A 27,741-nucleotide genomic window follows, 5' to 3' on the forward strand; every position below is an offset into this window, starting at 1 on the left:
TGCCCCGGCCGCTAGCTGGTCGCTTGGCCAGTCATGCTCAGAGACTCCGCTGTAAGCTGGAGGTCTCTCAGAGCGGTCTCGTAAATAAGAGGCTTTTATTTTGCCATTGACGGTTCGTTTGTTTAAATATCACAACACATTTCCATCATAAGATTAACGGGAACCTGTGGTTAACTGATTATTGTTTAGGTACAAGCTTTTTCCTCGCCATAGGCACCAATGAAGAAGACAACGCTAATGTGAGATAACTTATATAATCGTTGGATTTCGGTTTAGTTCTTTTGACAGACTTAAGTGTTCATTACAAGACATGGTTTATGTACATTAAACCGCATTAAGCTTTTTTTCACGTTAAGCAGAATGTCCCGACAGGCAGGGTTGCGAACAGAGACAGTGGACTTTCCCTATAACTACATTCCTGTAACTACTTGGTCGGAAAGCGGCTATTAACTCAATCCCAATAACACCCTTTTTCGCTCAACTGTGTTCACGTGGAGTGGTCACCACATTCTCTGCTAATATTAATTTGGACGTGCACATAAGCCTAAACCTGTGCTACTTTCCTTAGACTGCCTTTTCATTGTGTTTTTGAAATCAAGGAACATGCAGGGTAGCAAGTTAAAAATATATATTATATATTTATATTATATATTATATTTGAGGACTTGGGGATTGGGGGACATTATGCATTCTTGTCAGAACAGTAGGCTTCCATTATATCCAGACCAATATTGGATTTTTTAAAGGCCAAAAACAATAGATATCTCAGAGGTTTAAAAAACATTAAGGGATCCTTAACTTCAAAAATGTTTGTTTATGGTACGTGTTAATGCAAAAAAAAACAAACATGATCTATGCTGTTGGATTTTTCTACACTCTCAAACATCGATATTCCCACCCGCAAACACAGCAACATTTGTTCAACAGAGCCACACCAGAAGCACCAGAACAAGGCATTGAACCTGCTCTCCTGTGATGGCGCCCCATACAGTATATATCTGGCAAACTTAACATGAGGCAGGTGCACAGCTACCACTATGGATAAACCTACATTGGCTGTGTTTTCAGTTTGAATTGGTTGATGCTTAAGTTATGAGACTATCGACATTATAATTTGTATAATGTCCTGAAAACAAGATGTTAAATCTGTATAAGCCAAGGTGGATAAAACAGCCACTGGACAATTCAGATAATTGTTCCTTTAACTGCCAAATGTCTTCCACCATCCACTTATTTTACTAAGCATATTTTATCATATGTACTATTCTGTTCCAAAAAATGTATTAAGGTGGTGGAATACCATAAGCAGCTTATCCAAAAATCAAAGATAGAAGAAATCATCACTAACTGCTCCAGTCATACTAAGCACATAGGGGATAGTGTCTTCAGCAGAGAAGTGACTGTTTGACATCTCACACAAAGGGAACAAAGAAATCAATAATGGTACTTGATGCTGCCATCCTAAACTGCACATTCTGGAGAGACGTACAAGAAAAAGGTTGCATAGCAACATTTTCTGCCTGTAAATGAACCAAAGAGATGTGAACATACACTCCAACAAGTCAGCCAGAGTCTTGGTCCGTAGTGCGACTGGCCGTTTGGTTTTGTCATTGGTAATGGCGAAGTCCTGCATGCCCAACTCCTCCGCCACTTTGGCCTGTGTGCGGTTGTTTACCAGCGAACTGCGGAGCAGCTATGGGCAAACAAAAAGAGCGTCACATTTTCATGTCCACTTGTCAGAAATGTACTCACGGTACTCGCACACTACACGCACGCTTACATGGAAATATACATAAGTACAGAGAAAACATCCACATGGAATAATTCATCAAAGACAGAAATGGTAATGCAGACTAAATGTTTCAGGGAGAATGCACGTTGCTCTGTTAAATATTGCATTGTGACTTGGAGCTGAGCGGATGACAACATGTTGGACTGGGTAAGGTACATTAACGTCTCTAAAAGGAAAAACACAAACATGTTAAATATAGCTACAAGATGCGGAAAAGAGCAAATAGAATGCAATATGACTGAATATGTCTTGCTGTGATGTGCCCTCCTTAACAGCACACATGCAATTGGAGCCACACACACACACACACACACGTTGAATGAGCACTTTTCTCCCCGATTTGAAATCCATTTCAGATGTACCCCATCTTGACTCTTGGGCATAGGCATTGCTGGAGCTTTCAGTCTCTCAATGAAAGCTTTTAAACAAATGACGTCACAGCCTCCATTTATAAGAAATATCCACGAATAAATATCTAACTGCAAAGGTTCTTATTCTGGTTAAGCCCAGTTCAGTCCTTCTAGCCTCGAGTAGACTTCCGAAGAGAAGTGCTGATGCTCGAATAAAAAGAGGGAGTAGCAATGCCATCTGACGCTGTCAGAAAATGGACTTGCATGTTCAAAGAGTGATCATTTGCTTTGTACCCGTGTTGCAAGCTGTTTGCACGCTTAAGTTTCCGTAGTTCGCACACACGCAACTTTATTTTTCAGACACTTGACAGCTTGTGCAACAATCTGCAGACAAATGTGTTATTGAAAACCACTGAACAATTTTGTCTCATGACAATACCCATCACAAGAAGTACAGTAAACACACAGGCACAGTGTGAGGTGAGGAGTGGAAGAGAGTTATTTTGTGGAAACAAGCAAAAGAGGAAGGGGGTGAATACCTGGCTGTCACTTGGAGATTCAAGGATTGATGGGAAGGAAGGAATGAAAGAAAAAAAAAACCCTCACCCACACACAAGCCCAGCTGTAACTTCATTTCAAGGTAAACTCATGTAAGAAGCAGGGAACAGCGGTTTTGAGCGACTACAGACAACAGAAGCACAAAGATGTAAGAAAGACACAGCACAGGTGAAAAGATGTAGATGTAAAAAAAACATGTTCAGTACAGAGATGGAAACCACGTCATGGACTTCTTTACATTACCCAAGGAGTGCCACTGAGCTTCTGTATTTTATAGAACAACCAACCAATGCTTAGCAATGACTGTAATAACCTGAAAGTAATATGGAAATGGTTGAAAATGATATCTGAAATGATTTTTCATTTTAGTATTTTTCATTTGTCCTGCACCAGCCAGAATGTGGGATGTGCACACAATTACTTTTATAAATGAAAATTATATCTGACCATGGAAAATACATAAGGGAAGGAAAAGGGAAATTCACCCAAACCAAGATTACAGTGCTCGTGGGGTACTTTCCATAAAATCATCTCTCAATGCAAATCAAACCAGCTATTAGGCTAACTGAAATAAAACCATGCCAATCTCTAGGTATGGTGAAGGGGATGTGATGATGTGGGGGGCCAAGGGAACTTTATCAGGATGCATAGTATCCTGGATCCATGAAATAACTGGCCTTTAAAAATAAAAATCTGCCTGCCTCTATGGGAATTTAACATAGGGGTGTGTATATTTATGCCCCCTGTATTTTAAGGAAGAACATTTATTTATTTATGATACATTATTTATTCACAAAGATAATTGGTGTCCTTAAAGGTTGGATTTTTCCTAATTTTTTAATTAAGGCATTAAGATCAATTTCCAAAAGATGATTTTTTTATTCCTCTTTTTAGTCAACTTTAGCATGGGTGTATTCACTTATGCTGAGCACTGTAGATAGAAGGGGAGTAATGCATAACAATTTGTGTTGGAAATGTCAGAAAGGCGCTTTATTACACTGTATTTGGGAATGCCCAACTATCCAGACCTTCTGGAGATTCATTTTGGAATATTTAGGCAACTGGGCCAGAAGAAATTTACCAATATCTCTACTTTACTTTGTCTACTAGCTGACAGAAGTCAATTACACAACAAATCAAGTAAAGAACCCTAACCCGGAGGAGCCTCTAAAGAGTGTGAGTGATGACATATGATTAAAGGGTTTTGATCTTACTGTTAAATGTCCTTCATGGTGGTCAGGGAAGTGGATGAAGAGGTACTCTGTGGCCACCAGCTGCATGATAGAGTCTCCCAAGAACTCCATCCTCTGGTTGTGGCCTCTGGACAGTAAACAGAGACAAGGACAAGGTTACAAAAAGATATGGGGGGATATTAAATAGTAGGGGTGAGGTCGGAGGGCATGGGGGGAAACTGTGCAAAAGGAGGGGGCAGGGCGCGTTTGACATGAGGTTATACAGCTACACATTAGCTGGGCATGAAAGGCATCATGCTCTCTCGACAAATCCACCAGGCTTTTAGTCTTTTAACAGAAACGGTGAAGTCGGCTGACGTACATTTCATGGGTGGCCTGTGGGAACAGCTGCACTGACAAGCTGTGTGACATCTCGAAGGCTGCCTGTAAGTAGCAACCCTTCTGAAGAAAAACACAGGGCTTTGATTGTAATTCAAATGGAAAAAAATCTGGGGTGGGGAAAAAAAACAACATGCCTAAAAAAAAACAAACTCTGGTACACCTGCAGGAGTGTATCAAAATCCTAAGCCCGTAAAAGCAGCAAGCAAGCAAACACACACACACACACACACACACACACACACGGGTTTACAGAACTCTCTACCTTCTATCAATTCCTCGAAAAAAGCTAATGGCAGCACTGTGATACTGTGCATCAGCTTCCTGCCTTTCTCTCTTATCAGTGAAAGGCAGGTCATTAATTAAACAGAATTATAGATTAGCATTGCAGATGTGGGCTGGTGCTGTGCCAGGCTGGCAGGTAGGCGGGAAGCATTGGGTCGGGGGGGGGGTGTAAGAACAAGCAGGAAGGTATATACAGCAGCAGCAGCAGCAGCAGCAGCGCACATATCCATCTATAGATATGAGCTCCTCGCAGGAGGGGAAAGTCTGAAGATGAGAGAGAAAGATGCAGAGGTAGAAGACGAGGAGGAGGCCGACTTCAAAGAGGAAAAAAGGTCAGTTTATTGTCCAATTTCTGGCGCCTCTGCCTTTTATGAGCGTATCCGAGCCAAAACAGATGAGCTAAAGACTGAAACAGCATCTTTAGCAGGGCTGCAACCGTCAATTATTTTGATTATTGATTATTCGCTTGACTATTTTTTCTGCTGACTAAATGTTTAGTGGATAACAGATTTTAAAAAGCCCATCACAATTTCCAAATTGTTTGTTTTGTCCGACCAACCGTCCAAAACCCAAACGTATTCCATTTATAATGATGATAAACGGAGACAAACATTATTCCCACATTTGAGAGTTGGAACCAGAAAATGTTCCCATGAATAGGAATGTACTCAAGAAAAGAAACAATTACTTGATTATCAAAAGTATTATGAATTATTTTTTTTTCTGTTGATCAACCAATTGTGTACTTATTGAGCTTTAGTCAATCATGGAGTCTCTGAAGAACCAGTGATTCCGAGCCACCTTTTCCGCTTAACAGAGGACTGATTGATTCCATAATCACTTCTCTCACCCACGCTGTTACATAAGAGGGCAGAAGAGGAGGGAGAAATGACTAAATTCCAGTCACTTAAACTACTACAGCAGCACTATTGGAAGTGTACAAAAACTTTTTTGGCCAACTGGCATTCAAACACATATCTCTGATGATCCATGATCACTTAGTTTTTGAAATGTCCGGAAATAGTGCAACATGCCCATCACAATTTCCTAGCCCACAGTGACGTCTTCAAGTTGCTTTTTTTTTGCCCAAATACCACTTGAACATTCAAATATTTATTATAAAAAAGTAAAGTATTTTGATAGATACCAAAGATATAAGAAAGATGGATGAAGTAAGAACTTGAAAAGCTACTTTTTTTTATTTCAGTCTGCCTTTAAGCATCATTAGGAGGGATGGGACACTGACTCCCACATTAAAAATAATCACAGAGCTTCTAATGAAAAGGCTCTGCTACAAGACAGAAGCGTGTGAAGAAACAGAGGTTGGGATGAAGGGGGTATGTAGGGTATAGAGGAGGGAAATGGATGCCAGTGGGAGGCTGAGAGAACTCCCTGCTCATCCTGCACTTCAGGGCTGTACATGTGAACACGTGTCATGCTGCAGATTTTCTCAAGATCCATACCATGCATACTGTATGTGAGCTGGGAAGGGGCTACGCCAGAGTGTGAGCTGATTTCATGTCCAATAGGAGGCAGAATGAGAGAGGGAATAGTGCAGTGACAGTGAGAGACGAAAGGAAAAAAAAAAAGGGAAGAGATAGAGGAAGAAAGCAGAGATAGAGCGGGTCAAAGAGGAATGCGTTGCTGTGCGAAGCGGCACAAAGAGCCATCTCTTATTCACTTCAACAGCAGAGGCACAATGCTCCAGTAAGGTGGGGGAAATTGAGGTAAAGTGTGGAGCCGAGGTCTTTATTCGCCTTTGACTGTGATCTGAAATACCTTTAACAGCCCCTCAGAGGAGACAGCGACAGACTGCCCGCTCCGAAAGAGGGGGAACACTCATCATTTAAGGCCATTTTCCCTCTGTGTGTTTTGGGAGCTAATGTTTTTGTGTGTAATGTGTAATCTGTAGCTACTTTCTACAGTATTACGGGGGGCATTCAGTGTCATCTGGGTAAAGGTAATAGAAATTTGTTGGTAATGTATGGTAAAAGGATACATTTTTCTAAATATAAAATAATATATGATAATTGAAGTCCCGCGTGAAACACACTTGGAACAATTTACAACACACCTTAAAACGTGTAAAACACAATTGTACCTATAGGTCAATTTAAAACCATGATAGCAAACTACTATGCTCTTAAACACAACTTTTTTAACTGTGTTCTGTTGTTGTCTGGTTGTTCTTTTTTGTCTGTGTGTATTTATTCTTTCTGTTTTAATTGTACTCTGGATATCATTGAAAATAAATGGTACTTGATGGTACTAAGAATTAAGTGCGTTTTCGCTGCAGAGGACGTATAGCAGTATTGCCTTGTATTTAACGTTCCAGTAAAATCTTTACAGCCAAGCTATTAATGGACTGCCTGATCTTAAAAGTCACTTTTGTCAAATAGCAAATTAGGGAGAAATTCTTTCACATTACCTTTCATTGTTTTAGCAAAATTATTAGTTGCCTTGAATTAAGTCATTTGAGTAGTCCGCCCTTTATTTCATGACTCATCATCATTAAACATTATTTTCCACCTGAAACTGGCAGCTGAACAGCTGTGATGCACATCATCTGCAATGATGTTTGAGAATGAAGCAGCAACAAGATCTGTGTGCTCAAGTTATTGCAGTTTCTTTGTTTTTGTTCTAGAAAATAAAAAAATGCTTTTTAAATTTCCCAAAAAAAAAGTTGCATTTACTGATTCACTTTATCTTTCTATTTTGTGCAACCTCATTCTATTTTGTAAAGTATAATGTATATACATGTTTCAAATAACTACTCTCAAAGCTGCACAGCAAAATGTACTTTCATTTAACAAACACTGAACTTAAAAACGAGATGGATCCTTTCTACTAACAACACGCGGCTCTTCCGCTGTGAGAGGAGATTGAAGCCCAGCGCCTGGGGGCCACGGCTCTCCATTTCTGCTGTCTGATAGTAAGCCTCCGGTCTCCACCGCCTCTAAACAAGGTCAACTCCCATCTTTGCTTCTTGTCTTCTTCTAGGTCACTTTGTCCTCCATTTCTGCAAAAAGTGATAGGCCGAAGGCCAACCTGGGCCCCGTCTCCTCATCTGCTGCCTACCTTATTGTCTGACCTTTCTTTCCGTTATCTGACCTCGTTCTTCTCTCCATCTCGACAGCGTGACCCACTTTGGTATAACCTTTGGTCCTTTTGGTCAGCCGCTGCTCAGTTCCAGCTTTTCAAATGAGTCGGCTCTATTTAGGTCAACCTGCCTTTGGCCACTAATGAACATAAATTACCCTGAAAACATAAGAATTATTCCCTTTCGCTCCAGGAAAAGTAACAATACAATTCTGTAGCATAAATAATGCATTAGGTGAAATGTCCACAATAAATATAGTGAGTAAAGTGTCTGGATTTGATGCCATCAAGTTGGAAAAAAAATCATTGAAATCAACCTTGAGTTGGAAAGTCCTCAAAGTAAAGCTCAGTTGGAGACGAACCTCTGGACCTCTAATCAACTTCACTGACCATGAGTGGGGAGAGGTTTGACATTTAAGTGATGGATTAGAACATACACAGCAGTGTACTGTATGTGTGAACATGACACTGACACTGACACACACACACACACACACACACACACACACACACACACACACACACACACACACACACACACACACACACACAGAGCAATGTCCTTGTGGCAAATCAAAGCAAGCAATTACAGAGTGTAGCCTGCCAATAAGATATCAGAGGTGTGCTGCCAAGGCTAATTTGCTTTAGCTGTCAAACTCACTATTGTGTTGTGAGGCTCAGAAGTGAGTTAAGCTTCCATTGCAAACAGCCCTCTCATACTCTGAATCAGAAACACCTCAGATCGGAATGAACAATCTCATTAGTGAAAATATATATATTTTTTTTTTTTTGAAAATAGCAATCTTTCTCAAACTTCAAAACTGCATTCTATCAATGAATGAGGAGTGTTGCATTGTATCTACACAATGATGACATGTTTGTAACAAATAGGCCAAGCCATCCAATTAATTTCAAGATCTGACCGTAGAAGTTTGTAACTTTACTGACTATTGAACAAATGTCATAGCAGAAGGCTGCGGGGGAAAAAACATTTCCAATGTCAGGGATAAATCACCACAGGGTCACTGTGAAACGTTGCCATTAACAGAGAAGAACAAGTAAAAAAAACTAAACTAAATACAAGAATACCACAATAATATGTGTATAGTATATGTAGTCTAAATTACATCTGGATACCAAAAAATACATTTAAGTGAGAATCGAGGAATTCACAAGGTGGACTCAAGCATGATAATATGAGAAAAAAAATCTGTCAAATAGGAGATGTGGCTGCAACGAATGAAAAGGAGAAAATGTAAACCCTTTGCCCTGAACAACCCAGTGAATCAAAACCCCATTCCCCATGAGGCACTGAGGTTACGGCCTCACAGGTAGAGGCAGACTACAGATATGGGGGACTTCAGAGTCCCTCGGGGGTCTCTCTCTCTCTCTCTCTCTCTCTCTCTCTCTCTCGGCTGTGAAACCCTTGGATTATAGGGATTGGGCCAAAAAAACCAGTGAAAGAGGCTATCTTTCACTGAGGGACTTTGTTGAACTTGACATTCAAGACATCCCTTGTTATACAGGCAGTCTTAGTCACTGCAAGAAAATGTATAAGCTGCAGGGGTTAAACATTATGATGATGTGGGAGGAGGAGGCTGCCGCATTCACAACAGATAAAACTATTTAAAATGCTCGACGTATGATAAAACTCCCAGCATCTCAGATTATATTATATATTATAATGCATCATGACTCATCACCTCTGAAGGGAACAACAGACAAAGCCTGACTTGTTCTGCAGAATCCTTGCAAATTACATCAACTACCGGGGCCTCGCTTTGCATTTTAATTGGCTGGAACTCAATTATCGACAAACAAACACTGACCGTACTTACAGGGTGAGGTGGTTGAAGCCCACAGTCCTCAGGGTGAAGGCTCTGGCCAGAAGACGCACATGTGTGAACAAAACTCCAATAGAGTCCTCGAAGCTGGTCAGTTTCTGGAGGACGGGAGACGTCTCAATCAGCTGCCTGTCCGTCTGAGGCTCCTGGACCTGGCCAAGGAAAAGAAAATAGCATGTAGAGAAAGTATTCTTTTGGACACCAATGCCACAATGCATTTATCTGCTTCATTGTTTGGGCCAATGAAAGTCTTAATGGTACAGCACACAATTCATATTTTTTGTACTTCCAACTTTGTGGCAACGGTTTGTGTCCGTCCCTTTCCTGTTACAACATCACAATGCCACCATTCACTAAGCCAAGTCTATAAAGAAATGGTTTTCCCAGTTTAAAAAAACAACAACTAAAAACTAAACAAAAGCAAGTCTAAACAGATGGGTCTTGAGCTGCTTTTAAAACGTGTCCATAGTGTCCACCGATCTTAGGTCCAATGGGAGAGGGAGCTACAACCTCAAAAACACAGGCTCCTTTTATCTTGAGCTGAGAGGAACAAACATCAAACCCTGATCAGAGGAGCTCAGAGACCTGCTGCTGATGAAGGGCTGCAGATACTCTTTAATGTAGGCAGGTACCTGACCACGCAGGCCCAAGGCCTTTTAGAGCCTAAAAGTGATCACAAGGATCTTGAACTGGATTCTAAATATGACTTATTTGTCATTGAGTATGTCATACACTATTTTTTTATTTTTAAAAACAAGACAAAACAATGTGCACCAATACACCGAGGTGCCTGTTTTGAAGAGTACATATAAATACATATGAACTAAGTCTGTAATATGACACAGCAGTCTCCATATCCCATACTTTACTGAATGTATTGCTCTTGTTTATGTATGACATATATTTTTGCAGTAAGTATGTTATACGTATGTATTAACCTATGACGGAGTGAAACCAAACCAAAAGTAGGACAGAGCAAATATGTGTCAAGTAATAACCAGTGTGACCACTTTGAGGATCCTTAAACCAGACACAGAAAAACCCTACCTACTTGCTCAATGAAGTCGTTCCATATAAGAGCGTCGCGTAAATTCCTTAAATGAAATGAACCTGTGTGTGCTGCTTGAGGGCTTGCTTAGAGTGTGTGTGTTTTTTTTGCTCCGCCTCAAAACAAACTCAGATGATCTGCAGCAGATGGAATCTCTTAGTCATTAAGTTTGAAGTCAAACTACTCTAAATACGGTGATTCAGGCAGTCAATTACTATCTGTGGTCTTGTTTGGTCTAAAGCAGGCTATATCAGAGACTACTGGCCTTGTGACGTTGATATGTCTTGAAAGAATAGCTTTTGGTTGTGAAAATTGCTGTAGATTATGTATTTAACAGTAGCTCTAGGGCTTGGTGAGTTCAGCGGTAGACGGTTTCAGCAAAAACATGCCGCCTGATTTATCTACAGTATTTGCTCATGTCTGTGCTCATTAGAAAAATAAATGGGATGCTATGTGCATGCATGTTTGTTGAATCAAGAGATATCCTTATGGGTGCATTAATTAGATGGCTAGAAACATCTAATTGGTCTCTGCGTGGAGCAACTGTATGCTTGACCAAGACGTCTTTCCCAAAGAAAACAGAAACATCGACATTCAAAGGGAAAGCACAATAAATTGACTCTGTCCCCCCAAAAAGAAGAATAAAGAAAGCTACAATCAAGACTCTCCAGGGAAAGATGGCCACTTTCATCTTCCAGCATCTTCTTTGACTGCATTTTCATGAAGGAATGTCGTGTAAAGAGCTTTCTCAGAGTCTCCCATGTCAAGCTAGTGCGTAGCTTTAAACTCAGTATTTTAATTGGAGTGCTGCTGGTAATGTCATGGTTCCATCTTCCAATATGTCTGAAGAAACATTTAATTTCTGCTTTTTTTCCCCCCTCTGTTAATTAACGAAAGGCTTTTAAATGTCATGCATCACAACTAACGGCATCTGACGAGATCGGCACTCGTAGGCGCTAGCTAGCCTTTAGGGGGAACGGCCAGCAGCAAGGCTTCAAACGAAGTGGAGAGGGGAGGAAAAAAAAAATCAACAGCAGTTATGAAGAAAAAAAATATACACTTTTGAAATGGCTTCAAAGGATCACTTTCAGCTCAGTCCAGACAGAAAGTAGAATCAGAGCCGAGGTCTTTTGAGGCCCAGAAAGCCTGAAAGCCTGACACTCATGTTTCTCCCCAATAAACCAGAGAAGGAATTTTGAAATCCAGACTCAACGTAAATGACGTTCCGTTAAATTATTCTAGAGAGCTGGGGGTGATGACGCGCTGGTGCGAATCGAGCAAACACGAAAGACATAAAGATGTGCCTGTCAACCACAAAGCATTCCACTGCGCTCTGTAGGGCACGGCGGTGGCAAGGCTAATGGATGCGTGTATGCCAAAGACGGGTGGACGCATAATTACACACGCCATGGAGAGTTGCCAATGCCATCCACTAAAACCTCATTAAGACGGCTCCTCTTTCACCTCCGTTTTGTCTTCCTCGTCTTGGTGGGCAGGGGAGCGAGGGTGACACCTTGTTAATTCTCAGCAACAATTTGGGGCATAATGTTCTCGCCAAAACTCCTGGGGGCTTTCATCAATTACACAATAAATAATGAAATAAATAAATAAATAATGAAGGAAAAGATCTTCTTCCTTGTGTGAAACTGCTTAAGTTATATCATCTCAAGCCAAAAGGTCAGGATGCTATCAAGCTACCAAGAGGTTGGCAAAATTTAACAGGCGTAACCCCACTGGCAGGGGACCACCCTGAGGAAAGCGCAGACACACGCAGTGTGTGGTAATGAGGCTGCGGCTCAGAAGCGGCTAATGACTACTAAGGCAGCACACTGTGGAGGTTCCCCTCGCACCACAGAGCTGTTGTAGGGCTGACCGCGGGGCTCCACCCCCGACCACGGTGCCCTGCCGCTGTGCAACTCACTACGAACACAGACGGTGGGATACAATGGGTATATTCTGAGAAGTGAGACGCACAACAAACACCCAGGCTCTCTGCAGAGCATTTGGGGATGAAAAATACAGGAGTGAGGAGTTAAGATGAGGAAAAAAAAATCAACATATATATATATATATATATATATATATATATATATATATATATATATATATATATATATATATATATATATATATACAGAATATACGCAGATGTACCAAAAACAGAAGGATATTAAACATGGATATGCAAAAAATGTACATATGAAGACGTAGCAGCACTCATGCACACGCAGGGAGATGAAGAGAATAAACTGCTTAAAGATGAGTCTCGGCATCCACACAAAGAAACACTCTCTCCCCACAAACACATCAGAGAGAAGGATGCCTGACGGTCCCTGGAGGCCCCATGTGATTCGGGACTGTAATCCTGTTATGGCATCTTTGATCTCTTCTTCCAAATCCTAATTTCAAACAAACACTGTTGACATGTTCAATGTTTTTGGGCAGATCATGCAAAGCAAAGAAAGGAACAACAGAGAGAGAGAGAGAGAGAGAGAGAGAGAGAGAGAGAGAGAGAGAGAGAGAGAGAGAGAGAGAGAGAGAGGAGACAGAGGCAGTGAGTGCAAAAGCATGATGATGGAGAAGGGGAGAAAGGAGCAACGGCGAGGAGGAAGAGAGACTAGTTAAATGAAAAAGCGGATTAGGGTCTCCACCAAAATGGAGAGCAGACACAGGGAGCAGGACAATGAAGACTAGTGGAAGGTTACTGGGAGCCTTGTGACAGCTATAAAGAACTCAGAACTCAAACTAACAGCTTGCCCACCTCTGTTACACACACACACACACACACACACACACACACACACACACGAAAAAACATGTTCAGGCTGGAAAACTTCAAATGAGAGAATGAGTTTGTGTCTTGGGGGTGAGGTGAGTTTTAATGAGAGGCACCTAGCCCAAAATAAACATCAATAATAAAGCATCTCTCAACCAACCTGCAGGGGATGTTGAGGGTAGTTGAGCCAGACCTCCTGTAGGCCCTGCAAAGACAGAAAAGAAAGGGGAAGAGAGATGAGGAGTCGGTGGAAAGAAATTTCAATGTATTACCGGTAGAAATAAACTAAAGAAACTAATGAATTACAAACAAAAAAACATTCCTAAAAATATTGTATAATATAAGCAGCAATTACAGCCTCAAATACGTGTTTGCTCCACAAGTAAAACCATGTATGATAAAGGTGGATCTCTAAGTATTTAAACATTTATTTTTGCTGGATTTCATCAGCCTTGTGCACTTTCTGTGATATAATAGGTAGTACTGAAACGTTTTATTGGCTACTCCGACGGACAGGAAAACTTTAAACTATCACGGTTCTATTGTTAACCTGTACATATAAAGGAAAAAAAACAAAAGAACCAAAGCCCACAAGCTAAATGGTAAATGGACTGCATTTATATAGCGCCTTTCTACCTTCCCGGACAAAGCGCTTTACAATTTGCCTCTCATTCACCCATTCACAAACACATTCATATATGGTGGCGGAGCTGCCATGCAAGGCGCTTCGGGGTCAGTGTCTTGCTCGAGGGCACTTCGACATACAGACAGGAGGAGCCAGTAATCGAACCATCAACTTTGTGATTAAAGGACGACCCGCTCTACCTCCTGAACCTCTGCCAGCAGAATGCGGTCTGTGAAAAAAATAAATAATAATTTACACAAGTGAATTGTATGGATGTGTATGATAATAGGCTGGGGGATATGTTGTCTATTAGAAAAGAATTGCCTATTTAGGTATGCGTCCAGCAGACGTTGAGCAGCATCAGTGTTTATCTGGGGTAATTTTATTTGGACACAGCGAGGAATATATGTTCAATATTAGCTCCGTTTTGCTTTTGGCCAACTCCTTTTACTGTGCATTTTATTTAAAAGTGAGAGTAACAGATTTTCTCTCTTTATTCACTGCCAGTCCAAACTGTGAGAAAACAGCCCAATTCTGCAGCAGAAGTTTTTCAGTCTGTAAATTAAAATGACAGAAATATAGAGCAACTACGGGTCCAGACTTTGGACTTAAACATGGCTGGGGCATCTGCTATTTTTCTCAAACTGATGTCCGTCATTCCGTTGAAAACCTCTTACTCTTCGGCTAGTTAACTTATGTTTAAGTTTCCTCTTATTCATGTGTTGAGCGCAACCTCGAGGAGCCATGAATTAGCGACGTTGAGAGCAGGGAAATCCATTATGAGCGCCTCATTTTATCAACTAAAATTTGCCGCCAGCGTATCAAGATATCATATCGCACGAAGAAGGACAATGACATATTGCCATATCTATATTTTGTAAGTGCAGCTTTAAAAAAAAAAAAATGAAGTCAAAAAGGACATTACATTTTTGGTGGTAATACACCAACGTAAAATGCTGGGAAAAATCTTCACTTTTCACCCTTGACAACTCGCTCTTCACCAATGCCAGAGACGGCTGCTGTTTCTCAACATTAAGAATAAATGTAACACTTATTGATGATGTTTTGTTATTGATTCTTCGCAAACAAAAAAAAAACTGAGATTGGGATGATAGGGCCACAGATAGTTCTATGCCAGGGACACTGCATTCCTTTAGTCCATGTGCTTTCCGGTGCCTTCAGAAGCCCCAATGGGGGGGCGTCGAAATAACAGCAAATAAGTCAGAATCTCTTTCAGACCAAGAGGTCTGTGTATCGACCGCCCACTGGGGAGTGAGTTGGGGGGGTGGTGGGGGGGTGTGTGTGGGCATGTGGATTTGACAGTGCTGGACTCCTTTTGCCTCCCATGCCGGTGGACAGAAATATGAGCAAGATCAACATGTTTCCTAAACTCTGCTCTGAGGCAACCCCACAAGATCCAATGGTAGAAAAGACAAAGGCTGAAATAGACAGCAAACGGAGAGGAGGAGCCGAAGCTGTGGCTCTCAAGTGGTTGCCAAGGACAACGTCAGTCAGAAGCAGTTTTGGGCCTGGGGTCTAATGTTGGGTGAGTCATAGTAGTGACAGAGACGTGGCGAGGGCCTCTAAAGTACAGTATCACTTAGGTGTTTAAAAGGTTCAAGGAGATAACCCTTTAAAATGCGGCGCTAGCCCACAGGGGGGTTGTGTGTGGTCAGCGGCATCGAATGGACGCCTCATCTTCTCAACCCACCCAGCTGGCAACCCATCGCCTTGAGCAGCCAATGAAAAATTAATGAAAGTGGTCAATACATTTCAGCAAAAGCTTCCTTTTGGTTGCTTGTCTCCTAGCCTGGGACTGGAGTTGAAAAGCACTAAGTACATAGCAGATATCAAGGCAACACGGAGCCGGCTTGTGAATATCAACATGGGATTTTCGTCATAATGATTTTGCAGCCACACAAATTGCCATAAAATACACATGAAAGGGATGCATCTAAAACGTAGGACGCACACGCAGGAGGAAGTGAAGTACACACAAGTTGCTTCAGCTTGTGATTGAGGCTTATGATTAAAATCCATCCACAGGGCGCGCGCGATCCGCCCACATGCTGTATATAGACCCGAACAGCTAATGTTTCAATTACAGCCATTCCAAAGACAAGGCAGACAATGATTAAGCCAGCATCGAGTGGGGATTTAAGAATAACAACAGCTTTTTTTTTTCCTTTTCTTCCTCCTCTCTCTCTCCCAGCACGAGGAAGGTATAATTACTGGGGACACAAATCATCATGTGCAGCAGCTGAATCCCAGCCATTTGGAGGATGGAGCTCTTGTGCTACAAACAGAAAAAGGAAGAAAAAGAAACATATGTAAACATGTTTATTTGAATGTCAACGGCTTTGGTCAAACCTGCTATGGTCTCCATTTTAAGGTGGGCTTCAATCAGCGCTGCTATAATCCAGCGGGGAGGATCGAGACGCAGGCTCAGTCTTGCACATAATCAGGGCTCACGAGCCAAACGTGAATAGTCAACGCCACTACGCCCTGTACCCACACCCTACCCCCCACATCCCTGGGACTGTTGGCTATTCGTGATTGGGACATAATGGTGCTCTTCTCTGACAAGGTCCGGTGTTTCTTGACAAATTGGTCTCTAGCTACAGGCTGCCAATCAATCCATTGAACGTAGTAGTGCAGCAGAGAAATCGATAAGCATTAGCGTCGCTAGTCAATACCAACATAAGTCAGCCCTATGTTCAAAACGGAGGCTTCTGTTAGTGAATGGTCAAGGTGAACTTCCAAATATGAGAAAACTAATGCTGACTCTTTAGTGAAGGCCATCATGTGATTTATTGTTGAGGTGGAGAGCACAACTTTTACAGTTCCTTTGAGCAGAAACGTGTATGTGAATGGAAAATAGACGGTGAATGTGGGCATGCATTCATTTTCCAAGCTATTATCAAACCAAGGACGCAATGGAGAACACACTCTCAGTCAAACATTGGACATATTGGCTGTAGTTGTCACTCGACAAAGCATACAAATTGCAGAGATGTCAACAGAGAACAGAAAGGGACATTGGGGTAAAGAGTAGCTGAGTGAAAAGAGAAGTGGAGTGTATTGTTTGTGGTTCACGTAAGGGAAAAATCACTCACTCAGAAAGGCTCATGTCCAGTGGATGATCTTTCAAAAAGGAAAACAAATTAATAATATGTGTTCATGCAGAAAGAACTAGCTTGAATCCACCTAACAGAGGCAGAGGTTACTGTTGGTACAAGGCAATGAGGTGACCTTAGTATGAAGGGAGTTGTCAGAAAATCTTTCACCTGAATGAGCATGTAGGCCTAGCACACTCTATTGGTGTACCAAGAGTTCAAAATAACATAGTGAGTCATGATTATCAAATACAGTTAAAACCTGATATACAGGCAATTTTTGCAAAACCACTCAATTCAGAATACATACCAGCACAATTAACTATGTCAAAATGTGGAGAAAAGGCTGAAAGACTCAAAACAGTTGATGCCATCTCAAGCTGCTCTAAAAGCTTGATGGTGTTTTAAGCCCCCAACGTCTCCTTCCAGGTAGCGCTGCGACCGTTGACTTCAAGGCACCTAACCTTAACCATTGCCTAATCCTAGTGCCTTCCAGGTAGCGCTGCCTGGAAGGAGACATTGGGGGGCTTAAAACACTGATAAACACTCTAAAACCCTTTTTAGCACTGCATACAGAAGTGAGGGAGGTAGGAAGAAGGCTGGGATGCCCATACTACCAAAAGCGACAATCGCAGTGCCATGGTGACCATCTTGGTTGTCACAGCAACCTTTGTTGCATCTGGTGTTTGAGTGTGTATGCTTGTGTGGTGGTGTTAATAAAAGCAAACAGATTAGCCCACGGGTAACTAGTGGGATCCTCATTATGATGATTGTTCCTCAAAAGAGACATTTCCCTCAGGACAGCACAGTGGCATCAACATCTTTCCCCAGCTATATTGCACTGCTGTTGAATCCAGGTTGAGAGCAATCGAGCAGCTTCCACTGAAGAAGTGGCTTCCTGCCTCTCTACTGATGCTTTAATAACCTCCACGGTAACATCATTAACAAATTAGCATCCATTGTTCCTCCGGGCGTCTGTGTGCAATGAAGCTCAATTCCATCCTCAGCAAGAGCCCCGTTGTTTGTGAACCGGTGCCAGCAAAGGTGATATGTTGAGAGAAAAACAAGGGGACGGATATAGCTGTTGCGCTCCAGCCATGAATGCCATACCAATTATGGAATAACAGAAAGAGAAGGAGAGGAGAAAAAACTGGGGCCACTGTTTGTCTGGCTAGGTCTTGAGGTGGAAATTACATGCAAGCTTTGTCTTAGGTAGTCAATTCTAAATTCTACCTCCGGAGTTGTGGAGCTTTTGTGATGACTTGTCATAAGAGGACTGGGGCAAAACATCTGTGGGGGGAATGACATCCTGGAGTGTTAGAGAGAGGAAAGAATGGAAAGGAAAGAGAGAAAACAAGAGGGGAGCAAAGGAGGGACACCAGCCAGCATCCTGTTGTTACAGAGAGAAAAGAAGGGGAAATGGGATTGATCACCCATGTGTGAATGGAATACTATACCAACAAATTGGAGCAGCAAAACCTTGCCGGGTGTGATACAGAAAAATGTAGATTCCTTCAATTTTGCACTGCTTCCCATTAGCTTGGTAATGTGCTGTGAGAAGACCCATTTGAAAGGTGTTAAGCTAGAAATACAGAAGGATGCGAGTAGTCCTGCAGACCACAGAAATGTAACTCACCCTGTGTCCGTCCATCTCTCTGCTCCACAACTCCCCACCCCCATACCCATCATACCACCTGGCTTTCTGGTCTGTGTCCATCTGTCTCCTCTCAGCTTTGTTGACAGAGCAGCCACCAGGGGGATTCAGCAGGGGGGGTGACAAGCCATACTATTTCAATCCTCAGTCTCCATGTCTAAACATTTCACATGCACAACTTCACATGCAACCGAACCAATATGCTCCCTCAGCATCCATAGTTGTACTGCATTAAGCGTGCTATTGACAACATTTAATGGCTGTGATTTTTATTATTGATTGTTATGCACTGTAGAGGTTTTTCATAGTGCAACTTGGACTGTGCAGAGCGTAGTTGCAGTACCACTACTGACATGATTGGCTGACAGGTTGGAGAGGATTGTGTCGGCAGCAGAGCCCCCTGGAAGAATACGCATGTGCCCGAGAATCTGGTATTGTTTTCACTTGTATGACCAGAGTTTGTTTTTGGTTATCGCAGCTTTTATTCTAAAGTTGAAGGCCATTTTCCAAACGTTGTTAAATCATGTTCTTTATCCTTTTTACATTTGGATACAGCCGTTTATGCTTTCATTACTCTTGTACTGACCACTTTAATTCCTTTTTTCCTTGCATGAGCTGCAAAGCTCGCACTCATCTCCAGAAGTTCAAAATGAAGATGTTCCGATACCATTTTTTTTTCTTCCCAATTCCGATACTTTAACTTGTGTATTGGCCCATGCCGAGTACTGATCTGATACCAGTGGGTTCAAAAAAATTATATATGTTATTATTAATTAACAGCTGTACACTACTAACCGTGCTGGGTGTGATATGATTGCTATCAAGTCAAGTCATTTATTTTTGCCAAAGCGACACAAATACGCCTGGAATTCATTTTGGTGATTTTGCTCACACAGGACAATACAAGACAGTATAGGACAAGGATGACAACACATCAGACTGGACATATACACAAAAACAGCAGATTAAAAAAAAAAAAAAAGATACACATGGGATGGTACCAATGTGTAAATACAATAAATAAACAAATAGATTAGACAAAGTGCTAGTGCATTTAGTGACCCTGAGGAGGACGTAGCTGTGTAAGCAGAGCAGAGAAGGATTGTTGGTGTGAATTGAGGGCCCTCACAGCCTGCGGGTAAGTGCTTTTTGAAAAACGGGTGGATCTGGATCTGATACTTTCTAGCCTTCTGCCTGATGGTAGAGGGGTGAAAAAAGGAACGAGCAGGGTGCAGACGGGTGTGTAAATGTCACAGATCTGGGTCTGTCCCAGGTTTCTTCCTAAAAGGGAGTTCTTCCTCACCACTGTCGCACTAAATGCTCGCTCTTGGGGGAATTACTAGAATTGTTGGGTCCTTGTATGTCATAGAGTGTAGTCTAGACCTACTCTATCTGTAAAGTGTCTTGAGATAACTCTTGTTATGATTTGATACTATAAATATAATTGAATTGAATTAGATCTTAGTTGCAATGTTGTATGTCCTGGCTCAGGTTAATCCCTTTGTAAATGCATACAGAGATTGAATGCCATTGAACTTTCTTTTATTATCTAGTCAGTCATAACAGACAAAGAACATAAACTACTTTAAAGTAGATTTTGGGGGCTTTAGGGGCTAAATTATGTGGTATCAGATTGGTGCATAGACTCACATCTTCGCCGATACCAATACCAGCGTTTTAGGCAGTACCGGAGGCATTTCCGATACTGGTATTGGCAGCGGCCTAACTCTAGTTCAAAATGCTATAGAGACTCTTTAAAGTAGAACAACAAATACAGATCACATATCCCACGTTTGGCCATCCTTTTACAGGCTCCCAATAGATGTTAGAATTGATTTTAAGATTTTTCTTTTACCTCAGTTGAAAGGTTTAGCTCCTGACTGGTCCTGTCTGCATCTCTGAGCTTGAATGTCTATATTTACCATTAATCTAAGACCATGTGATGCAGTTTTCTAATTATTCTTATATACAATACAGATTGATTTTGTCTACTTGGGTTCCTTTTTTTTTTTTTCCATAAAACATTCTACTAATACACCCCGTCTTTATCTTTTTTTTTTACTCATTGCACATGGATGCTCCACCATCTATTCTACTGTGCTTATGGAATTCTATCAAAAGCATGCCAAACTTTCCTCTCATCTGTTGTCTCCCTGATGAAATGAACAAAATAACAGCAGGTATCTTTTGTAGTAGTGGGATATCAACGTGCTCAATGCTGCTGGTTTATTTTGCATTAGAAGATACAGTACGTTTGTGAGGGCATGTTTATCTTGGTCTGTATGTTGACTGCAGTTTTTAACGTTATTGATGGCGACTGTGTACCACATTCTTTGCCTGCTCCAATAGTTGCTGCACTGCTCTGTATAAGAACGTTACTTGTAATAAGTACTTGAAATTTTGTGTATGTTCAGTAGCTGAAAGAAGTCAGTCTTTACAAGGAATCTCATCATACAAATAAAGACCTCCAATTCATGACAACTCAATAACTTGATAACTGTCAACTTTCATGGCCAAAGGATGATAGTAAAACAGGACCAAGGACGTTTCAGCTCTCCACATGGAAATAAATACTCTACAGTTGGCACTCAAACACAATGGCTGGCCACAGAGTAGACTCAGTGACTTTAGCCAGGCATGGAGACAAATCAAGGCAAACTGTTTTGTTGTTAAAGTGAAATATATATATTTCGGTTTCAAGTTTTTTATTATACACACATAACTTAAACCCTGAAGAAAATCGTGTAAGTAAAAACGCAAGTGTATAGAAAAGTATTTCAGTTAAATTAAATAGATTTTATCCAATTAATGATCATCTTCCCCAGTTGTTTTGTGGTTTGAGGTTTTCAAAGATTTAGTCCTGAAGCCTCTGATCTGGTCTACCGATGCTGATCAAACATGTTTGATAGATGTGTGTCCTGTAGTGTGTTGGGAGTCACCAACTGAATCTCAATAGCCAATTAGAACAAAGCCTGCTGCTACACACTAGATGTGCTGCAGGTTTTTTAATTGACTCTTAACATTTCTTGCCAAGATAAATGCAAATACTGATCATTCATTACTTATTCATGCCTGCTGATCACCAGTGTCGGGTGTACAGTAACGTAACTACTAAAAGTAAAAAGTAGTGTAACGCGCTACTACTGAAAATTTGGTAACGAAACGTAGTTCCTTTTTCAATTCGGTGCAACGTTACTTTTCCCAGGAACAGATTTGACAGCGACACTGCCTTCTCAGCTGAGCTGCGCGCTCACAAGCTCCACACGGGACGTGACAGAGGCTGGTAGCAGAGTAATCATGGCAAGCGAGAAGCAGCCAAAGCTAACTTTTGATAGCGTTTTAAGCTTCGTGGCTTTTTGACACAAAGCTGACAACCTCACAGATGGATGCGGTGGAGATGGCCTCATACATACACGCAGCGGACCGCTGTGGACGTTTGTCGGTTGCACGGATACGGAAGGATTTCCAGAAAAGAGGCTGCATGTGTCTACGACAATGCACGGACCATCGTGGCTGCGCGACCGGTACAAGTCCATTCAGACATTATATAGTATACACTAACACCGTGTAACGCCGATGACCTGCTGAAGTGCATTCAACCCGCGCTGGACTGGTTCATAATGAATCAGCCGTCACTCTGTGAGTACAGAATCCAGTCTGCAGTGGAGTTCAGACACTTCACTGATAAACCAGAGATTGGCTTTATGGTCAAAGATAGTTTTTGTATAATTAACTTCAGCCAGAGACGCCTGTTTTTAAAAGTAAAGTAAAAGTAACGAGTAAAGTAAAAAGTTACTTTCCATAGGGGGTAACTAAGTAAAGTAACGGTTTACTTTTTTAAGAAGTAACGAGCAAACACTTCTTTTTAAAAGTAACTACCCCAACACTGCTGATCACACACACACACACACACACACACACACACACACACACACACACACACACCCACGCAAACAATAGCAGGTGTCTTGTTCAAGACTGGCAAACCGCATTGTTCCACACCTCCAGTTCATTTCACAAAATATACAAACCATGCTATGGCTTCATCCAGATTTTCTTTTTTTCCTCAGTCTTATTGTTTTATGTTTTTTTGAATATAAGTACAGTGCACATAATAAGCAGCTAGTCAAAAGCACTGCAGGGTAATGCAAGATTATGCGAGATCTAACATTCTGAGGCTGGCAATGCTTCAACAGCGTGCAATATGTAGTGGTGCCAAACCATGCAGTGGGTGGGTTTAGACAAATAAAAGAGGATGGATCGGTGAAAACATTACAGCTACGTCATCCACAAACTGAAATAGAAAAATCATGTCTAGCATGTCCACAGTTCATCTCTATGACTGATGTGTAAACACACAAGTGTCCACAAAAAGACGCTCATGCAAATACACATCCCGAATATCACACTACAGAGTGGCAGAGGGCAGAAACCAAATTAGAGCTGAGTAAAACATTGTCAGTTACCTTGGTGTTGAAAAGCAGTCTACCAAAGAGCTGCCGGGACTCGTCCAAGCCTCCTTCCAAATACACAGCACCTAAAAACAACAGTGAAAAAACATGAAACTAAGAATTAATGAAGACAAAATCAATAAAACGCTTAATCAGAAAGTGTCCGCAAACTCTGTGGAGTATTTGCTGGAAATTGTGCAGGATAATTTCAATAACACGCAAAACCCACACAAATTCAACGTAACTGTGAAAAGCATTATATTTCACAGCTGCATTACTGGTGTGAAAAATTTTCAAGCAATTCTGAGGCAATTTCAGACTTCTCTCCTAATGGAAAACTTAAAATTAATTGAACTCGGCAATGAGTTATAATTGCTTTATTAAAAGTAGGAGTGCATTTTTATTGCTTTTTGCAGTGAATATGACCTCGGGGTTCCCGTGCAGATCCAACCCCCCCCCCCTCAAAGCTCGAGAGGAAGATGAGGAGTAGGAAGAGATGGTTGCATCACTACCCTGAGATGGAACTGGCCAAGGTCACATAAACATCAAAACTGTGGCAGGCTGAGCCTCTGTCACATGCTAAAGCATGAATAGGCCTGGCAAACAGATACAAGCCCACGTACAGACTTATGTACTTCATGCTCAAACCATTCAGGGACAGTGTGCACAAAACTATTTTGTCCTCTTTGTTACTCGCCTCCACATTCGGGCATGACTTATTTGTGCAGATGTTCACACAACAAACAGAATGTGGCGAATCTAACTTGAATTGTGAGGGGATAAAAATACAAAGACAACATACACCAACGCACAAAAGACAACGCACAAAGAAAAACATTTGAGAGAGGATTGGTCCCAAATTGCAGAGAGCTGTTGTCACAGCAAGCAAGGAACAACACAAGTACCCCAAATGTCTCTCTCCATGGGAATGATATGTAGCATCTCCAGCTCATTCTGTTGCAACAGTCAGCTCCTTTGCACAAGTCAACTCTCCTTTGTGTGTTTTGTTGTCTTGCTCGTCTACTGTTTCTACTAAAATCAGTGGAACTATCATGGTGCCTTTAAGCTGCGTACAACTTCCAACCATCACACTTAGGGTGGCTCATTCAATTTAGAAAGCAATAACCACCTGGCAAATTGGGTATACAATCGTGCAGCGGTTTTTATTATGTGCATAAATGAGCCAGTGGAAATGGGCCGCGGTGCGGTTGCAAGTCTAAATGCGCAAACTGCTTTCATGGACGACATCAAAAACATATGAGGGATTCATCATCTGGGGAGGGAAACTGCTTTCAGATGGCTAACAGGCCATTTACACACACACACACACACACACACACACACACACACACACAGAGTGAAGATGCAGCCTACATAACTGAAACCATAAAGAAATACAAACAAACCACCGAGCACAAAGACAAACAAATGCACACCCTATCTATCTGCCTTGCATGCCCTTTGCTTCTAAACAGAGGAAATTACTACCAGCCATTGCCCAAATGTTAGTAAAAATTTGATTAAGCCTGACAACTTTGTCTTACACTAGCAGCTTCTTTGGCAAGTAACAGGCTCTCATTTATTTGAAGGCCCTTTACTAATATAAAAATCTATTTAAGTGGTAAAATTAACGAAAGTAGCTTGGGAATTCGGAAGGCACCAGTCAATATGGCTTTTAGACGGAGGAGTCATTTCCTGCAATGCTTTGAACCATCCAAAATCAGAACACAATACGTCTATCCATCATTTCTATAAACTCTTCTTGAAGTCCACACACGCAGCATGCCACTCCCCCCACTGCAGATGTGTATCAGTAAGCAAGGCTTCTGTAAACTTGGCATGTCGGGGGCGGACGTCTCAATGAGGCTGACCACAGGAAGCTCTAGAGAGAGGGAGCGGTTCTTCGCAGGATGTTTTCCACTAAGCATCAGCACTGAGATTTGTGGTTTTTACCATAATGTGGACCTCAGTTCGAGATGCTGCTACGTAGCAGATGTTTCCTCTGGAGACCAGCTGTGGGAGGATTAGAACTCCCTCCTAGGACCAAGATTTGAACGTCTTTCAACCCCCACTCCTAATGCATTCATGTGCGCGTGAACACTGAAGCTAGGTGTGGGTGGGGCCGGGAGGCAGTTTTCTTCATGTTTTGATGACACAGCGGATTTAGAGAGTTCCCCCAAAAGGAGTCCATAAAGTCGTTGAAACTCAAAGTTTTTTTCTTATTATTAGATTTTCTAAACTTCTTCCAAGAGGAAGGAGAAAGTGGGTGGTAAGCAGGGAGGAATGGAGAAACCCCTCAAGGGATTTAAAAAAGGTATTAAAAATCTCAAAGCAACACCTTTGGTGTCAATCAAAGGGCTTGTGGATGAAGAAACCAAGATATGCAGTTAATTCTAGCGAGAACACTCTTGACAAGGCGGCTGTCCGTGCAAAAAGTGTGCCCCAAAGCGATCCAATCAATCGCACAACTTTCCGCAATCATTAAACGGAGATCTGTGCTTCACAGTCCACCACCCCATCAGTCTGCAAAGTTGCAGCTGACATTCTGAATACACACGGCCCACAAAGACGCCCAGGTAACTCAACTGGCAATTATATGCTAGCATCACTCCGCAGCTCATCTTGCAGTAACATCATGCCCTGGCCAAATCACTCTGCAGTCTCAGAGCTCCGGCACATTCAGCCCACTGAGTTGTCGACCATGCCAGGGAAGCCAGCGCACAATAAAGGAGGCCTACGAGTGAGGTAAACCTGCCTAGAATATGCACATGAAGAATCCCTGACAATGCGGTGGGGACACTGGATTTGAGTGTGCACTGACAGTACCTTTGGAAACTTCCAGGAAAATGTGATTCACCAGCTTCTTATTTTATTTTATTTTTTAAATCCCTCAGTGAATGTATTTAGTTTTAACTCACAATTTTAAATAACCAACTTAAGAACTAACTAAGTATTTAACTCAAAGTGCAATTGTTTCAAGGTAGATTACCTATTTGCTATTTCCATAATCGGTCACCCTTACACTGCTCTTTGCAATCTCTGCACACTGAGCTTAAAGGGGTGATAGAATGATTATATAGGGTATTTCACACTGTTCCTTAAGGTCTCCTAATAGGATATGAAACATTGGTTGGGCTGAAAATTGCCCGGGTGCTATTTTATGGGCCCTTACGCATCCCTGTGTTTTGACCCTACTTGGAACAAGAGCTTTTCTTCCAAATATGGTATGCTCATGAATATTTAGATGTGCTGCGCGCTGATTGGTTGAGGAACCACATACAGATACATTGGAGACGAGACAGCAGGTCTCATATTTCAGACACAGCGAGCCGGGGTCTGTGAAGGAGGACACGCCGGGCGGCAAGGCAGCATAAAAAAGTCTCAGAAGTGAATTTAGTAATTAAATAGTGGACGAACAATGTATACAATTTCTGAGATCAGTGCGACCTATTCAGTAGACTACCTGATCTCAGATCAGTGGTGTAGCCTATGTAAATGTTGGGGCGTGACAAAGATAGAGACTAGAGCCAAATAAGGTAGGAGTTGAGGAGTTGACGTCAACTTTTAGCTTTGTTGAGATTCGCCCGTTTTCAGCAGCAGTTTCAAAATGTGAGATTTGCATAGTAAAGGGCTATCAATGGGATTTTGAGCTTCTATGTATGTCCTATTTACCCACCAAACTGTCATTATTCAACTATGACAAGGTAAAATCGGTTTTGCATTCTATCACCCCTTTAATGAGTCTGGGTATTTTCCTAACTTTAAACTGGACCAAAAGTGGAACCGGAGTCCAATGGAGCCCAACCCTGAACTGATAGATTGGAAACTTGATTGTGTAGATGTGGTACAGGTTAGAGAAAACACAGTGTACAAACGCTAACCAAGTTTTCATCCAGTACTGTGTAGAGGATATCAGTCATGGCCAGAGAAGGCCAGCCACTAATGAATCTCCACATCTGTCACAAGTCTAATGCAGACAGCCATGCCGACTGTACAGTGTTATGTTTAGGAATAGAATTCCAATGTCTCTGGGTTTTCAGTGACCAATAAAAACCCAGAGTCAGGGGCATATGAAACACCAGAGGCTGACAGTCACATTAATAACCTAGAATGAATTATTCAAAAACGCTCAGGCTCTAATCCATCAAATAATATATTAAGCCGCTCCCTCTCCAGCTCAATGGGGGCTGAAGCAGCAGACGGACACAGAAAGCAACACATTAAAGGCAAACAAAATAAACAAAACCAAAACATGAGAATAGAATTTTTCACCACTGCAGCGGCGAAGGCAGGCTGAGTGCATTGTAACATCAAACATCTTACTTTTCAAAAAGGAGGCTTGGAGCGATGGGGCGAGATGGAAGAAACAAACAAAAAAAAAAAAAGAGGGCGCGCAAGAAACCAACTCCACCACTGCTACCATTGCAGCAATTAACAAAGGGAGCAGTACTCGCTCAATGAATACACCGGCTGCATTGTGTATGAATCTGATATTCAGCAAGTGAGAGATAATCCTTTCTCTCCGTTCTTTTAATAGGAAGAGCTTAGAGAGGGCCCTCACAAAGGTTCACC

At 41.7% G+C, this 27,741-nt stretch overlaps 1 protein-coding gene across 2 annotated transcripts in view; it reads right to left on the reverse strand.

Moving 5' to 3' along the window:
• drosha (drosha ribonuclease III) overlaps positions 1 to 27,741 on the reverse strand; it is a 95,356-nt gene that overhangs the window by 15,711 nt on the left and 51,904 nt on the right. For both annotated transcript variants that reach the window (XM_031285174.2, XM_031285173.2), the window contains exons 23-27: positions 23,185 to 23,255; positions 13,484 to 13,528; positions 9,494 to 9,651; positions 3,915 to 4,020; positions 1,552 to 1,693 (exon numbers count right to left, since the gene is read on the reverse strand). In XM_031285174.2, coding sequence (XP_031141034.1) covers positions 1,552 to 1,693; positions 3,915 to 4,020; positions 9,494 to 9,651; positions 13,484 to 13,528; positions 23,185 to 23,255 — 522 coding nt within the window. The remainder of the gene's footprint in view (positions 1 to 1,551; positions 1,694 to 3,914; positions 4,021 to 9,493; positions 9,652 to 13,483; positions 13,529 to 23,184; positions 23,256 to 27,741) is intronic.

Source organism: Sander lucioperca, chromosome 23 (assembly GCF_008315115.2).
Source record: "Sander lucioperca isolate FBNREF2018 chromosome 23, SLUC_FBN_1.2, whole genome shotgun sequence".
Taxonomy (NCBI): Eukaryota; Metazoa; Chordata; class Actinopteri; order Perciformes; family Percidae; genus Sander; species Sander lucioperca.